The sequence below is a fragment of the Chenopodium album genome, chromosome 12, assembly GCF_948465745.1.
Source record: "Chenopodium album chromosome 12, dcCheAlbu1.1, whole genome shotgun sequence".
NCBI classification, from domain to species: Eukaryota; Viridiplantae; Streptophyta; class Magnoliopsida; order Caryophyllales; family Amaranthaceae; genus Chenopodium; species Chenopodium album.
Genome location: NC_137845.1, coordinates 10,023,232 through 10,041,205, shown reverse-complemented (window position 1 = coordinate 10,041,205; position 17,974 = coordinate 10,023,232). Strand labels below are relative to the sequence as shown.

General features: G+C 32.3%; 2 protein-coding genes across 2 annotated transcripts; both read left to right on the top strand.

Annotated features, from left to right (window-relative positions):
• The first annotated feature begins 921 nt into the window (after positions 1 to 921).
• On the top strand, positions 922 to 1,807 carry LOC145571918 (auxin-induced in root cultures protein 12-like). The gene has a single exon (XM_081630942.1). It carries the CDS (start codon positions 922 to 924, stop codon positions 1,624 to 1,626), a length of 705 nt encoding a protein of 234 aa, XP_081487068.1. The 3' UTR covers positions 1,627 to 1,807.
• Positions 1,808 to 15,459: 13,652 nt separating this feature from the next.
• LOC145570821 (uncharacterized) lies at positions 15,460 to 17,013 on the top strand. Its single transcript, XM_081629953.1, has one exon. The coding sequence runs from the start codon at positions 15,460 to 15,462 to the stop codon at positions 17,011 to 17,013; it is 1,554 nt and encodes a 517-aa protein (XP_081486079.1).
• Positions 17,014 to 17,974: the final 961 nt, after the last annotated feature.

The window sequence follows — 17,974 nt, the reverse complement described above, 5'->3', positions numbered from 1 at the left end:
TAGCAGTAAAGCAATATCCAAAAAACTGAAAAAAGCTTAAAAAAGATTGCCTTCATAGTAAGGGTGGAAAGAGAAATTAAAGCATAGTTAAGTATATAATTTATGGTTTGAATTTGGTTGATGTCTTTTGAAGGCAATGATCAGTTGATAAATTATTACGAAGTTATGTATTGTGATTTGTGAATCATAACTATTATTGCAAATTTTATGTCATTCCGTGGTACTCTTCTAGATTTAGGATCAAATGCCATCTACAATATTTGGCCTTTGTGGTTCTCTCTGCCTTAATGTTATACGAAGTATGTAGTATGAAGGACGGAGTATCTTTCGAGAGAAAAACAAGCAAAGTGTAGCTTTTTTGTAGGACATTGTGACATTTTTTAATTTTCAACTAGGATTCTAGGAAGGAACAAGGAATAATGGAAGGAAGTGTTAGCACATGTGGGGTACTAAAAGAAAAATCTCAAATAATGTATATAATTATTAGTATTTTTTTTTTTTTTGAACAGATAATTATGTAATTTATTACTCCGTATTATACATAAAACACTATAAAGAGAATAAAATTTTTGCATGAATCATTTTGCTTTCTTTAGCTACAAATCAACTTTAGCCATTGAAATAAAAGATTTACACGATTGACACCAATGTATACTTAGTTATCCAATAATATATAAGGTAATACAAATCGTTTTTATTACTATTCTGTTTGTTAATTAAGCCCAAAATTAACGGACCATCCTTGTAATAATTCACAAAATCTCTAAATTAAGTAAAATTCCATGATTTCCTTATTTTATTCAGAGTCAATCTTCTTGTATAGTAATAAAAATCATATGAAATCAACTGTACCTAACATTCTTTTCTTCTATATAAACCCCCAAAAACTATCCTAGTTTTTCCTTGCAATTCTATCACAAAATGTCTTCCTCAATCTACATTATTTTCTCACTTTCTCTGTTCTCTCTCTTCATCCACCCTGCATTCTCTCAAACCACATGTAAATCCCTTAAACTCTCCTCCAACGTTACCTTTGAAAATTGTAATGATCTCCCCACCCTAGATGCAGTCCTACATTGGACTTATGACACCTCCAAATCCTCCCTCTCCATGGCCTTCACGGCCTCGCCCCCGCAACCCGATGGTTGGGTTGGATGGGGCTTGAACCCTACGGCCCCGGGCATGAAAGGTGCCCAAGTACTCGTAGCTCACAAGGGAAAGGACTCAGTAACAGTAGACACATATGACCTACGTGATTATCATGACATCAAGAAGGGACCTATTTCTTACAACGTTAGCTCCCTCTCTGCCGAGGAAACTTCCGGCAAGATCACCGTGTTCGGCACGTGGGTCATACCCAAGGGTGAGTCAACGGTCAACACGGTGTGGCAGGTCGGCCCTATGACGAAAGATGGCATAGGAAAGCATGCAATGGAGCCCGCCAATCAAAATGCCAAGTTGAAGCTTAGCTTGACTGGTGCTGGAGCTCCTGGAGGATCTCCTGCCGGTTCGCCATCGGGTTCAAGTACCGGTGATTCGGCTCCGCCACCGGGGACGGGTGCAGGGGAGAGACTGGTTTCGGGAGTTTTGGCCTTGGGGGCTATTGTAGTTTCCATGGTTGTTTAATAAAACTTTGTTGTCTATTTCCTCATTTATCTTTTCACAATTTAAAATTGGGTATACTACACAAATTAGAATGTACTCCATATCATTTTTTTTAAAGTAGTTCTTTATCTTCTCTACAGAAACTTTTGATCTTTTTGTTTCATATTTGATATGTTACCAATAAATCAAAACAGGAAAAGAGTCCGGCTAATTTTTTAATAATTCTATCAAGAAACAATGTATCTATTGTGTGATCATTACCAATATAACTATATTTGTCATTGAAGGGTAATTTAGGACATTTCTTCTCTTGTTAGTTGCTAAAACAAGTATAAAAGACGGATTTTTTTTAATTCCCCAATTTCTAGAGGAGAAAAAGAAAAAGATATTGTGGATGCGAAAATCTTTTTTTTTTTTTTTTTCATAATACAATGAATGATGAATATATAGGGTGAATTGTTTTTGGTGCAAAGGTAAATTGAGATGTTGGATTTTAGTCTTTTTAAATCTTGAAGTAAGGGAAAATAATTGAAAATTTGCCTTTGTGTGTACTTAATTTTGAGTATGTGATTAGATCTGAAATAATGATATTTAGGTGATTGATGCATGAACGTACACTAATGACTACATCTTCGGCATAAATTATTAGAACAAGTTCTATGAATTTTAGTAGATGAGATTGTTCCACATGAGAGGTCCACAAAATGCTGATGAATGTTCCAATCTCTTAGTAAACTAAAACATAGAACATGGTTGCTTTTTCATAGCAAACATAAAGTACCTTCTTCATCTAAATAAGTTATAAATTGTCATTTTTTTCCCAAGCCCTTGCACATAATTATTTCATACAGTTTAAACAACGTACAAATTGAAGTAGATTTTTAAAGACTATTGCATACATAAATAAATTGTTGCAAATTAAATGAATTTAAATTGTTTCGGTGATTTCAGAAGGTTATAATAAAATAAGTTTAGACAAGACAAGTCAAACAAAATATCACGAAGTACTTGTAATTCACAATTTCACATAATTTTGTCTTGCATAATTTCACAACCCTTACTGCCTTATATATATTTTCTTGTAGTAAACTCACCGAATCTTCTTCATTTAATGCATTAATCAAGGAGCAACTCCAATGGTTGTACTAGCTAGGAACTTGCTTGCAACATATTAATCCCTAACTACTCGATTAACCATTGGAGCTAGAAAATGCAATTAGCTAGTGTCAAGCTAATTTGCTTGGAAAAAAACTTGCTAAAATAAAACAAATTAGAATAAATAAAATGAAATTTAACAACAAAAATTAAGGAGGTTTGGTCCATTTTAATAGTAAGCTATTAGCTAGCCATTGGAGCTAAAATGACAATTAGCTTAAAAGCTTATGTGGTATGACAAGCTAATTTGACAATTAGCTTGCCATTGGAGTTGCTAATTAAGGAGGTTTGGTCCATTTTAATAGTAAGCTATTAGCTAGCCATTGGAGCTAAAATGACAATTAGCTTAAAAGCTTATGTGGTATGACAAGCTAATTTGACAATTAGCTTGCCATTGGAGTTGCTAAGACGTACTTGTGATTAGAGAAAATAAACTTATACGTAGTAAGTTATAAAAAGTCGGCGTATATATTAACGTGAATTAATTAGTTGGTGTGAAGGTTAATAAGCTAGATATTGATTAGCAGTTAGACAAATATAGTTATAAGCACATGTTAGCATGAAGTATTGAACATAATTAGCTAAGCTTGCACCAATTACTACTTAATTAATGATTTCATAAGTCAGCAGTCAATTAAGTTTATACAGGGAATTTCCCTCACAAAAAAAAAAAAAAAAAGTATATACAGGGGGAGAATTATGTTAAGGCTTATAAAATTCTACATGTTCTAGTCCAAAAAAAAAAAGCCTACATGTTGGTCTCCCATATAAAGGAAAAACACCAAACTTAATATGCGACGGTCATCATCATGAAGTTACGAAGGTTACTTCATCTGGCTGGCCAATTTTTATAAGGATTACTTGGTTAGTGTTACATGAGTTATTTCATCTGTGTTATAGAGATTACTTGATTAGTGTTATAGAGGTTAATTATTCGGTCATGATTACAGGGGAACTTGGTAATTAGTGTTACAGGTGTTACTTTGCTATTTTACAAGCTGCTACATGCATGATGTGGCCAGCCGCACATAAAATACACGGAAGTGAACGATGCATTCATTGTAATATTTTCGTGTCTAAACAAAACTCAATCAATCAAGTTTTTATACCTAGTAAGAGATGTTTAATTTAATGACGAATGGTTGATTATGTCTAACAAATACGAGTATAATTTTAAAGTATCAATGACACATTGATACGGTTACACAAAATACATAAACATTTTTCTAATACTCCGTATAAAATATTCATATTTAACTTAGATATTTTGCCCTATTTTTGCATGATGAGAATTGTGATCAACAATTCATTACTTCAATGAAAATTTTTATACATACGGAGTAGTTGGTACGTCATACTAAGAATTTCTGCAATATGTTTCAGTGTATTAGTCACGGACGACAATGTTGACAATACCTTCAAGTCTTCATTCTTCAACAATACGGAATTCTAGTGAGTTATTGTGATTTAATTTTTTATTTTTTTTTCTTTTTTTGAAAGAATTGTGCGTTAATTATTTGAGCGAGTAATTTTACAAGACCTTATAAAATAAAATAAAATAAAACACTTCCGCCAGTTATTGCCAAAATTAATGCCAATTTTGTTGTTTGAATTGCTTTCAAAAAAAAATTATCACTAGTGAGCTTTTTTTTCATAGACTTCAACCAATTCTAATACGACAATTATATTTTGAATTGCTTTCAAAAAGAATTATATTGTGAATTTGTGACCAGAAAAATTTGTTCAAAAATTGACAAATTCAATTTGGATATATACTTGAAAATTGACATCTTTTTTTTTGTACGTGCCTTACAATTTTATTATTACACATACTATTTGTCACAGCTACTATGTCTTAAATTCATATACGTAGTACTAGTATTTATTATAGTATATTGAATACCACCCTTAAAACTTTTTTAATCAACTAACTTACATTCATTTATGAAATTTTAATCACTTCATAAAAAAAAAATTTGAAATTTTAATCAGCTTGTTCATGCTAGATGTTGTGAAAAATAGAACATATATATAAGATAGAGAAAAGCAATCACCTTATTTAATAACATACAAAGTTTATATGAAATATTGTGTACTGTATAAATAATTTTAATTTAGCAAAAATCAAATGAAGAGATTCACACCTTTTTTTTTTTGGAAATAAAATTGATTCATAAATAAAGTCATGCGACATCTACAAAGAGATTTAGATCTAATGAATACATTATAATTGAATCAAATAAAAACATTCCATAAGCAAAGCTACGATCGTTGTTGCAAATCGTACATTCTTCATACCCTCTTTCATATCGCTGTGATTTACAGCCTTCATTGGCGAGGGGGTCTATCGATCTGTTGTAGCCCTGCAGAAAATTTCCGTCTGATTCGCTAGATTGTAATCGACATATTAACCTCTTTTTCGATCTCGCACAAAATTTTACCCATGAAACAACTCTATAGCAATCCATAAAATAAAAAAGCAAATCCTCCCTCAAAAGAGAGAAGAAAAACCCGGTCTTTCGAAGGAGCCAAATCTTCCTAAAGAAGAAGAAAAACCCTGTCTTTCGAGGGAGAAATATTTCTCCTAGAAGAGGAAGAATTATTATTATAAACCTAAAACAATAGAAAAAGCACACAAAAACAAACAATTGGGGCTTTCCACTGATAAAAATCGATGGAAGCCCCTCCAAAATTCAACAATGGAGGCTAGGGTTTTAGAGAGAGAAGAGAGGAAAGAGAAGGGAGTAAGAATATTTTTTTTTTAAAAAGGGAGTAAGAATATTTGATTTCAAATGACTTTTTGAAGATATTCACACCTAATAAGAGCATAAAATGAAATGATATAAAGTAAATCGATCATAATTTTTCTAGAAACATATAGCCTTTAAAACTATAAATCCAATGAAAATCATCACATGCCTAATTATTCGGAAAGTATGTTATTATTCCATAGTTTGTTTTTTTTTTTTTTTTTTTTTTTTTTTTTTTTTGGAAGAATTATTATTCCATAACTTAAGAATGTGAAATGAAGTTGACGAACAAAAATGATTCAAAATAACCCATGTGACGCCGGACTGCCGGGCATTCAACTCCATTTTATATTATACGCAATGTGATTTCCCATCTTATTATGCATGTTACGAGTAACAGTTACGACTTATGAGTGTTATGACTTATGACTTATGAAGTTGTGACTTGTGAGACATCTAAATTATCTAGAAGGGAACATTGAATAATAATATTCAGCACTTGGAAAAACATAAATGTTGCCCGATATGAATAAAGTTATAAATGAGTAAATATAAAATATTAAAAATATATATTGATATATACTTCGTATTAGTGAGTGAAAATAGTCGTATATACAACATTATTGTAAACCGGTTATACACAATTCTATGCTTTGATATATTTTTTTTAGTGTTTATAGAACTACTAGTTTAAGGTCCCGTGCAATGCACGGTTTTACTTAATCAAATTATGAATTACAATGTTAATATAACATAAATATATTTATATATAAAAAAAAATTAAAACAAATACTTGAATTTCTTTTCAAAAAAAAAAAATAACTTGAATTAATATTATATTGTTATCAAAAGTTATTGATTAATAAACATTAAAAAAAAAACACTCAAATTTAATGGTTATACTGTTTATATGAGAATAAAATTTATGTTAATTATAACCCGTGCAATGTAATTATATACCCCGTATTTTCCTATTTTGCTGGCATGTTTTGACCGGCACAATATTTTATAGCATACTATAACCGGAAAAATGTTTTATACAAATTTAATTGACTTAACTTTTACGAAAATTAATAATCAAGGTTTTTTAATTTTTGTTTTATATTTATGTTTATAGTTATTGAATTGTAATGTTATAACTATAAATAAATCAAAAAATTTATTGTAAAAGCTAAAGTGTCTAATCCTGGTTGGAGCAAAAAAAACTTTCAAGGAAAAAAATACATTGTAGAATGATACGAAGTACGGGATTAGTACATTATTCTAATTTAATATATTACCTTATATGTTTGTTTATTATAGAAAAATACCTATTATAAAAGTTATAAAAAATATGCATATAGAATACATTTCGAATATAATTGCCAAATTGAAGGTTAAATATTATAGGTTATATAAATTGATATTAATGAAGATTTTGTACAAAAAGAAAAAATAAAAAGGGAAAGAAAAAAGTGGCGGGAAAATTTTTAATCAGAACATGACAAGTGTCATGTCAGATTCGCCTTTAGTATTATGTAATTGATTGATTCTAATTTAATATATTACCTTATATGTTTGTTTATTATAGAAAAATACCTATTATAAAAATTATAAAAAATATGCATATAGAATACATCTCGAATATAATTGTCAAATTGAAGGTTAAATATTATAGGTTATATAAATTGATATTAATGAAGATTTTGTACAAAAAGAAAAAATAAAAAGGGAAAGAAAAAAGTGGCGGGAAAATTTTTAATCAGAACATGACAAGTGTCATGTCAGATTCGCCTTTAGTATTATGTAATTGATAAGGGTAGACGATTTGTCCCGTTAGCTATATAATCTACATACTAAATGTAGGCCCTAACACTATTAGAGGAAAGTTTTAACCAATTAAATTATAGCTCACCCTCTAAAATAATGTATATATATCGAAGCTTAATATGAGTATCTATCTATAACTAATACTAAAGTAATTACCGCTGACATTAGGCCTGTTCACGGATCGGATATCCGATCCGAAATGTGATTTTGGATCGGATATCCGAAGACTCGGATATCAAAAATTGATATCCAAATCTGATTTGAAAAATTCGGATATCCGATATTCGGATATCCAAAATTTTCGGATCGGATGCTTCGGATATCCATTATCCAATATTAAGTAAAATTGTTATGATTACTTTCTAAATTTCACTAATTTTACCGTTTTTTTATCGCTAAGTTGTACAAAATATTTTAACAAAAATAGTAGTCTTTTTGCAATTAATATTATCATCAAATATATTAAGAATATTACAATAAGTTAATAATACAGGGTTAATTTTATATGAACAATTTAAAAATTATATTATTTTAGGCTTTATATTTCGGATATCCGAAATTCTGAAAATTAATATCCAAATCTGCAGCCGATATCCGCCTTTTCGGATCGGATTTCCGATCCGAAATGAAAACTCGGATCGGATATCCAAAAATTCGGATCGGTTGCGGATCGGATTATCGGATTTTCGGATTTTCGGATTCTCGGATAGTTTTGTACAGGCCTAGCTGACATCACTATTGTATATGTGTCACCTTCTTATAAAAAAATTTTCCTCCTAAACTATTTGTAACAAAACACTCTCTCTCTCTCTCTCTTTTCCTCTTTTTTTCCTTTTCAAATTAAAGCTAATATTTGAAAATTATTGATTAACTATACATTTTTTTAAAAAGATTTTATGACTAATTATACAATTTATTAGTGATAGAAGAGTTTGGATTTTTTCTTTTTTCCCTCTATATCAATTCTTCAAATTTTTTATAATGAATCAAAAACGAATGCTATTTTACAAATTTTATTATAACTATGAAGGTAATTAGAATATTTTTTATCTTAATTAATCTAACTAAAGGGATCGATCACGATTTATTATGTTTTGCTTAAAATATTTATATTACACACATACAAGTAAGTTTTTAATTATTTAAACCGTGCATCGCACGGTTAACCTAGTAGAATAACAAAAGATTATATGGTTTTTGATGGAGTATATAAACATATTATTGGGCTTCAACTAAAGTTTATTACAGAGTAATAACATATTATATGGTTCATTAACATAGTATCAGAATTCAAAACTATTGTGACTCAAAGGTCACAAGTTTAAATTTCATCAACCCACTTTCAAGTGGAATATTTCACACTAGAAAAGTAGAAATGATAGGGCCCATGCTACATCCACATTTCAATCCCAATGACCTCTTATGTGTGAGGGTTGCGATACAGAATATAAATCAATACTGGGCCTCAACTATCAGATTAAGCCTTTGGTTGAGTTAATCATCTAACAGTTTTTGTAAGAGTTTTGTCCTTACGAGTGTTTTACTGTTTTTTTAAGTTCCCCCTAAATTTTCCAATGAAAACAAACTTCATTCATGAGTAGATGGCAAAGTCCACTGCAAAATGACTACAAAATGATCATTAGCTTTGATAGTATTGGGCTGTAATTTGCTTACTATTTAAAAGCTAATTACTCCGTAGTTGTTTTGGGCTTTGCTTGTTTAGATCTTCATCGTCTGTTTAATATTATTGCGTTTTACTAATTTCTTCATGATTCTTAGCATTTTCATTTTTTAGGTATGATATATATATTCACCATTCACCAAGCATTATTCACACTCCAACTCAAGTCAAGATAAAAGTTCAACTGCATAATTAAAGGGTGATTTAATATACTACAGTTTGTCACGGCCTCTAAATCTCGGCCCAAGTGTAGCCTTCTTTTTGACCCAAAGCCCAACTCAATGGTCTATGGTTAGTAACTTACTCTTTTTTTTTTTTTTTTGAAATAAAATTAATTCATAAATAAAGTCATACGAAATCTACAAAGAGATTTAGATCTAATAAATACATAATAATTGAATCAAATAAAAACATTCCATAAGCAAAGCTAAAATCGTTGTTGCAAATCATACATTCTTTATACCCTCTTTCATATCGTTGTGATTTACAGCCTTCATCGGCGAGGAGGTCTATTGATCTGTTGTAACCGTGCAGAAATTTTCCGTCTGATTCGCTAGATTGTAATCGAAATAATAACCTCTTTTTTTATCCCGCACAAATTTTTACCCATGAAACAACTCTATAGGAATCCATGAAATAAAAAAAAAAAAAAAAAACAAATCCTCACTCAAAAGAGAGAAGAAAAACCCGGTCTTTCAAATGAGTCAAATCCTCCTAAAGAAGAAGAAAAACCCTGTCTTTCAAGGAAGAAAAATTCCTTCTAGAAGAGGAAGAGTTATTATAAACCTAAAACAATAGAAAAAGCATACAAAAACAGACGACTGGGGTTTTCCACCGATAAAAATCGATGGAATTGAAGCCCCGGCCCTCCAATATTCAATAATGGAGGCTAGGGTTTTAGAGAAAGAAGAGAGGAAAGAGAGGCTAAGGTTTCTATTAACTTACTTCTTATCTTTCATAGTACTAGTAATTATAATTGCAATAGTTTGACTTTTGTACTATTTATAAGCTTACTTTTACTATACTTTCCATTGATATATGAAAAACCTATGTTGTCATGTTAAATGTACCTGTTCGGATTAGCCTTTATGTTATAGGCTTCGGGCCTTCGGCCAATATTATAACCACCACTTTATCATCTTTAATTACTTGACACATCCACATAAGATTACAAGATTTTTTTTAAAAATTGTCATTTATTGTGACCTTTAGCATTTCACAAATGTTAATATGACTACGCGGTGTGGTTGGAGTTAGTCAGTTCGGGGTTAATTGATTGGTCAAGGGTTGCTTGATCAATGTTTTGATGTGTGTCAGCTTGTCGCACGCTAGCCAACCACACGACCACACCAAAAGCATGGTTGGCATGCATTTCTGTATTACTTATTGTTATTTTATAATAAAATGTAAGGTATTGGTATGGTTATTTTGAAAAAACTATTTATTTTATTTCACGTTTTTATTCTTAAAATATTTTATTATAATATACCTACCTTAATAATTAAAAAACTTTGTGACAATTTTAAAAGTCAAAGAATAAGATTAGTTTCAAAAATCAATTCTTTCTTTTTCAAAAAAAAAAAAAAAAATTCAATTCTTTCTACTAGCAAACTATAAGTAATCCTATTTCAAAATTTTCATCTGTATCATTTGATGAAACATAATATGTGAATTCTTATTTGATTCGTTTTAATGAGTTGGATCACTTGGATGTTATATAAAATAACAAAAAAATTATATCTTTTTTTTAACTTTATTCATTATACTTTATAAATCATCTTATAATTTTGCACATGTGTATTTTTTTTTTCCACTTTTTCTCTCTAATTTTTGTTTATAATTGTACTTTTCACTTTAATTAATTTACTTCATCCACTTTTTCTTCCTATTTACTCCCTACGTTTCAATTTGTTAGTCCCATATACTATTTTGGGCGTTTCAAAAAGATATACCCATATTGAATGTATTCCACTTTTAACTTAGTTTTTATTTCCTATTTTATTCATATTAAATTCTGATTGGTTAGATTAATTGATTGTGAATTAATGACATGACTCTAAGTAAAGAAATTACTCCCTTGATTTATGCAAATATGACTAAAACTTTCCTTAAAAAAATAAAAAAAATTAAATAAGGCAAAACTATTTATGAATTGTTTTTTACTCCGTAATTTATTGTTAGATTCCAAATATTATCCTTTTCTTATTTTATGTGATTGATTCCATATGGGACTATCATATTGAAACGGAGGGAGTATTAAATATCGTAAACAAAACACAAACAAAAACTATATTATGAAACGGAGGGAGTAGTCATATATAATAGTGGTCAAACATTTAGTGTTGGATATGTGCATGATCAAAACGGAAAGAACAACCAAGTTCATGTCACACCTATGTCATGCTTATGATTGCTACCATCCCATAAAAAAGAATGAAAATAATTAAAGGGTCATGTCATGTGCTTCATATTCGGTATTCGTGGATCACCTGATAAGGATTTGAGCAAGCATTTAATTCTTATTCGAAGTTTAACCACTTAAAGACAAATCATTCTTTTATCAATTAACCTTTGATAATAATCTAATCCAAATAAGTTCCAGCTGAATTAACGGCTCATTTATGTAGGTTTGTCAATTTGTTGCGTTACAGTTATAATGTACTTTTTCTTTTTCCTTCTTTTAGTTTACAGGGTTGTTTGTTGTGGACTTGTGGTGCATTTAGAAAGCTACATAAGAGATTATCTGTCCCACAATTTATTAGTGATGATTAATCACATGCAGACGTATGTTAATCCTTTTTTGAGTTACCAAAATGTATTTGTTAATGACACCTTCCACTATAATAATAATTTTTTTTCCAGTGAAAACAAAAAGGAAAATAATAGCCCTAAGGACTATGAGAAAATATTAACATTAATAACACGTCAACTAAATATATGTGTCTAAATTAAGTATTTTTATACCACTGATTTGACAGGCTTACTCCTAGTCATATGGACTCTGGAGTTTCTGGACAAACACACAAAGAACCAAATTCAGGAAGTGTACCTTTTATTTTATTCATGATGTAATGATTAGTTCATGATGACCTCATGTTTCCTACAAATAGTATTACGACCTTATGAAGGGTATTATAATACACTTAATAACACGTTTTTCTTAGTCAAGAGTATTATAATCCCATTGCTCAGTTTATATACAACCTTATGAGACACTAACCTTAGTATTAAAATAAAAAGGATATTATAGAGTGAATTAGAAATACTATTGATCATCTTAGATTTCGTATATAGTGTTACAACCCTAGTTTACAATTATAGAGTATACCACGTATTTTGTATAAGCTAATCATAGGTCTCAATCATCAACTTAAGTTATTAGTTGAATTATTGTCACTTAACATGATATAAGAGATTAAGAGACAACGTGATACAAAGGTAATGAGTTCATCAAATTTTATCCACCCCCTTTTCCAAATGAATGAAATATTTAATTTTGCACTTAGTATAATTATATTTACCCCTAGCTTTATTAAGAGGTCTATGTTGCATCCACACTTTAAATTTAATGACATCTCATAAACTAATTATGAATCTCATAAATTAAGTACACCCTTGTCAATTCAAGGGTACATAGTACACTACATAGATTATTAATTAGTGTTTAACATTTTAGGCTAACCTTATCTTTAACATAGACCAATAGCAAGTGTCCGTGACCCAAGAAAGGGTTGGTGGGTTAGTAATGCGTCAAATAACTCAAATTAAACCCATCAAAGCATAGTTACTTAGTTAGTGTTCAAAAAAAAAAAAAAAAAAAAAAAAAAAAAAAAAAAAAAAAGACATTCTCGTTTAATGCAATGAACTGAAAGGTGCTAAACTTTCTAACTAATTTGTGCTGATCATATGCCTTATTTGAATTTCCTCTATAATGCTCATGCATGTGTGCTCACAGCATAAAGGCTTGAAGCAAACGAGAAAAAAATGCTTAACAAAATTGACTAGCATCACTTTCATAGAAAAAGCATACTTGCCATAATGCCATGTTCTCAACCTTTCTTTAAAAAAAAAAAAAAAAAAGAAAAAAAAAGTCTACAAACCAACCTCGGAAACTTCCACCTACTAGAGTAAGGCCCTATTTAGTTCGCCTTATATTTACTTATTTGAACTTATCTGATCTGATATGATTTGGTCTGGTCTAGTCTGATCAGATCTGATTGTCTGATTTGACCAGACTTTGACCTTAAGAAATATATCAAGTGTGATCTTGTTAGATTCGTAATAATGTGTATTTTATTAATATGTAATTTTCATAATTTTGTTTCATTATGAAATTAAAGATATTTGCGATAAAAACTGCACATAAAATAATGATCTGATCTGAACTTATTTTTTCAGATTTGATCTTATCTTATCTTATTTTTTCTAAAATAAGTAAAAATAAGGTGAACTAAAGAAGACATGTGTTATTGTCATGTATTCCGTTGATCCTATAATAATTCAATGTCATCAATTGCACGATCACCATACCCATGAAATGTTATGATCATAAATATCCTTTATTACTTATTAATAATAATCAAACTCCGTAAAAGTAACATACTGTATTTGAACAAATTTAACAATGACATAATTTTGATTTTTGCAATACTCTGTAATATATTAAATTTTTAATTAAGTCTTGGATATTATAATACTCTCAATACTTTTTAACCTAATCAATCAAATAAACTTAATGATATATATATTTAGTATTAAATTATTGCGATTTAGGGTCTATTCTCATTGACTGAACTGAACTGAATTGAACCGAATATTTTATAAGAGAAGAAAATTAGGAGCTAAACTGAACTGAACTGAACTGAACTGAATTGAACGGAAATGAATATTTTATAAGAGAAGGAAATTAAGAGCTGAACTGAACTGAATTTCAACGTATGAGAACAAGTCGTTACTATAAGTTTTTGGCATAGTAACACTACTTCATTGAAATTTATAATCATGTTAATAATATAATGTAGTTTATATCTCTGTTTCACCACTTGCTCTTTACAGTTATAAATGATACTGATTATTATTGCATAAAAATAATAGACAGAACATGGTTGAAACAAATCATATGCTTCATTACGCTTTAATTGATCTGCTATCATTCTAATAATAAGCATTTTATTTTATCAATAGTGCGTGCAAATTAATTAATTGCCGTAAGCTACTAAGTTAGGGTACGTATGTAATGATGTAATTGGTGCCATGCATTGCTTTGTTAGGGGATGATGCATGGGGGCACCCACGATTAACGATTTAGAGGTGTCAAAAGCACACCCAATCCGAAACAGATCCGAAAAATATCCGATTTAGATTTGGACTCGCGTGAATATAACAATTTATTATGACTTAACTTTAAAAATTGACCCAACCCGACCATATCAGACCCGATCCGATCATCCGAATTGACACCCCCACGCACAAACTCAAGTCATAAGTAACAAGCCATGCAACAAAAGTTTACAACAAAATAGGTTGTATAATCTAATATAATTTTGGTGTTTTTGTTAAAAAGTTTAAAAAACAACAACTAAATATTGCTTATAAAATGTTCCCTAATTATGAAGACAGAATATGGATTTATTTATTACTCTATCAAAGTGTACACTTTAATAGATTTGCTATCATGCAATCTACACATTTAAGCACAATGCTAATTAAATGCCGTAAGGTACGTATGTTTATGTATCAACGTATGTAGTGATGTAATTGGTGGCTTGGTGCCATGCATTGTTATGTAAGGGGATGGGATGCACAAGACCAAGTTTCATGTAAATATACTATAAGTAAATTTTAGAAGGCCTAAAATATACAAAGTCAATTAAGATAGATCAGGAATACAAGTATAAAAGAGAAAGTAATATAATGCTCTCTGATAGATATTATATTTACGATAATATTTGTCACAGATTAGGATAATATTGTATATTTTTGTGATATACTTCGTATCCTTATGATAATAGGATTACGACCCTTGTAAACTCTTATATATATTATTCAAAGGTACACACTCCAACCTAAGGAGTTTTCCCGAAATCTAACATGGTATCGGAGCCAGCGTGACATAAAGGACACGGGTTCGTATCTCATCCACCCCCCACTTTCAAGTGGAATATTAAGCGATGGGTATGAGGAGGGCCCATGTTGCATCCACACTTCTAGCCCAAACGGGCTCTCGTGTGAGGGGGCGTGATAGAGTATAAAACATATTCCTGGGCCTCAACCATTAGCTTAAGCTTTTGGTTGAGTTGGTCCTTTAACATGGTATCACAGCTCTAGGTTACGATCTAGCTTCCGCAAAAATTTTTCTTTTCTTCTTTCTGTTTTTTTTTCCTTTCCACATCGCACCTGCTTCTGTGTGCTATTTAGCGGCACTTTACCACCAGTTGCTTTGTTCGCAAACACCCTGCCATGACTAAGGACAGTGAACAACCTCCGTCACCTCCGTCCTCCGAATTTCATCCCGCTCTTGGCGTTAACAACATCAAGAATGCAATTCCTCTCATCCTTGACCGTGAGAAGGTACATTATTCTAATTGGGTTGAACTTTTCGAATGTCATGCCCATGCTTTCGGTGTGCTCGATCACATCGATCCTAAAGCCCCTAGACCTGCGGACATCTCCGACGCTATGTGGAAGCGGCTTGACTCGGTTGTCAAAAATTGGATATACGGCACCATCTCCTCCGACTTGCTCGAGACCGTCCTTTGTAGAGGAGATACTTCTCAACAGATTTGGGATAAGCTCCAAGGTATCTTTCAAGACAACAAGAACACTCGAGCGGTTTATCTTGAGAATCAATTTAATTCGTTGCATTTATCCAATTTCCCTGATATTTCTTCTTATTGCCGCCAACTCAAGATCCTCAAAGACCAATTAGCTAATGTGGATCAGCCTGTCTCCGAGAGCAAATTGGTTATTCGTCTTGTTTCGGGTCTTGTTAACACCGACTTCGATACTGTTGCTGCTATGATTCAACAAACCACCCCTCTTTCGACGTTTGAAACGGCCAGGTCGCGACTCCTTCTTGAGGAATCACGGCGTGCGAACGACTCTTCGTCCTCCCCTCAATCGTTTCTTGCTCACCAAGGATATTCGGGGTCGTCGGCTTCAAACCAACAACCTGCACCACCCCGTGATGGCGGCGGCAGCGGCGGACATCGCACCTCTGGCCGGGGAGCCAACTCCGGCAAAGGGGGCAAAGGTGGAAAAGGGCGCGGCAGGGGGCGTGGTCAATCCTCTGCCAAGGTCGCCTCTCCTCAACAGCAACAACAACAACAGGCGCCAGTGGGTCAAGCCCAATGGTCTCCACCTCAGTGGGCCGGTCAACAAGGTCAATACCCCATGTATGGTTGGACATGGGCACCTCAGCAAACTTGGGCCAGACCTCCTTTTCCCTATCCTCAGGCCCAATTTTGTGGACAGCAACCAGCTTCAGGGCCACCTCCATCACAGGCCTCACATCAGTCCTATGTGGCATCTCAACCCACTTATGGTCAAGCAATGACCCCTACGGAGCTCGGGAACGCTTTTTCTACAATGACCCTAGCAAATCTGGATGATGGTTGGTACATGGATTCGGGTGCTTCGTCTCACATGACACATAATTCTGGTAATCTCTTGCCCTTGTTTAAATTAAGCACTAATAATCATATTTTAGTAGGCAATGGTCATCGTATTCCAATTACTGCTTATGGTCATACCACCCTTCCCCAAAATAAATTAGCTCTTCGTGATGTTCTTCTTGCCCCTCAAATTATTAAGAACCTAATTTCAGTCCGTAAATTCACCTCAGACAATTCAGTTTCTATAGAATTTGACCCATATGGTTTTTCTGTGAAGGATCTTCGCACGGGGAAAGTAGTAACGCGATGCAATAGTTTTGGGGATCTTTATCCAGTCACCACCAACAATTCCACTTCATGCCTTGCCACTTCTCTCTCGGCCGTGTCACCCACCACCTGACACGATCGTCTGGGCCACCTTGGAGCACCATCTTTAGCCTTCTTAGGAGTAATAATTTGATTAATTGTAATAAGGAGCATGCCTCCACTTTTTGCAATTCTTGTCAACTTGGGAAACACACTAGACTTCCGTTTTATTCTTCTGATAGCAATACTTTTTCTGCTTTTGATATTATTCATGCCGATTTATGGACGTCTCCTATTCGGAGTACTAATGGTCATAAATATTATTTGGTACTTCTTGATGACTTTACCCATTATGTATGGACCATACCTCTTGTTTATAAATCTCAAGCTTTCCAAACATTCTTGAATTTTAGACAATATGTGCAAACACAATTTGAAAGACCTATTAAATCTTTCCAAAGTGACCATGGTCGCGAATTTGATAACGATCCTTTCAAAACTTTTTGCATAAATAATGGTTTGGTTTTTCGTTTTTCATGTCCTCATACCTCTTCTCAAAATGGAAAAGCCGAAAGAATGATCCGCACTCTAAATAATATCAATCGCACATTGCTATTTCATGCCTCCCTTCCTCCATCTTTTTGGACTTATTCTCTTGAGACCGCAACCTATCTCCTTAATATTTTGCCGACCAAGGTCCTCAAAAATATAACCCCGGCTCAAGCATTATTTGGAGTCATCCCTTCCTATTCCCACATCCGTGTTTTCGGTTGTCTATGTTACCCAAATCTCTCCGCCACCGCTCCCCACAAGCTTGCTCCACGGTCCACTCCTTGTCTTTTCTTGGGATATCCACCCAACCACCGTGGCTATAGGTGCCTTGATCTAACAACTAACAAAATCATCACCTCAAGGCACGTAAATTTCGATGAGTCAAATTTCCCATATCAAAACTTGGAGAAATTCAAGCTAAAGGATTATGGTTTTTTGGGTGAATCTGAGACTTCTCCTTTATTGTCTCACCATTTGTTTCGGCACCAGCCCACTCCTAAAGG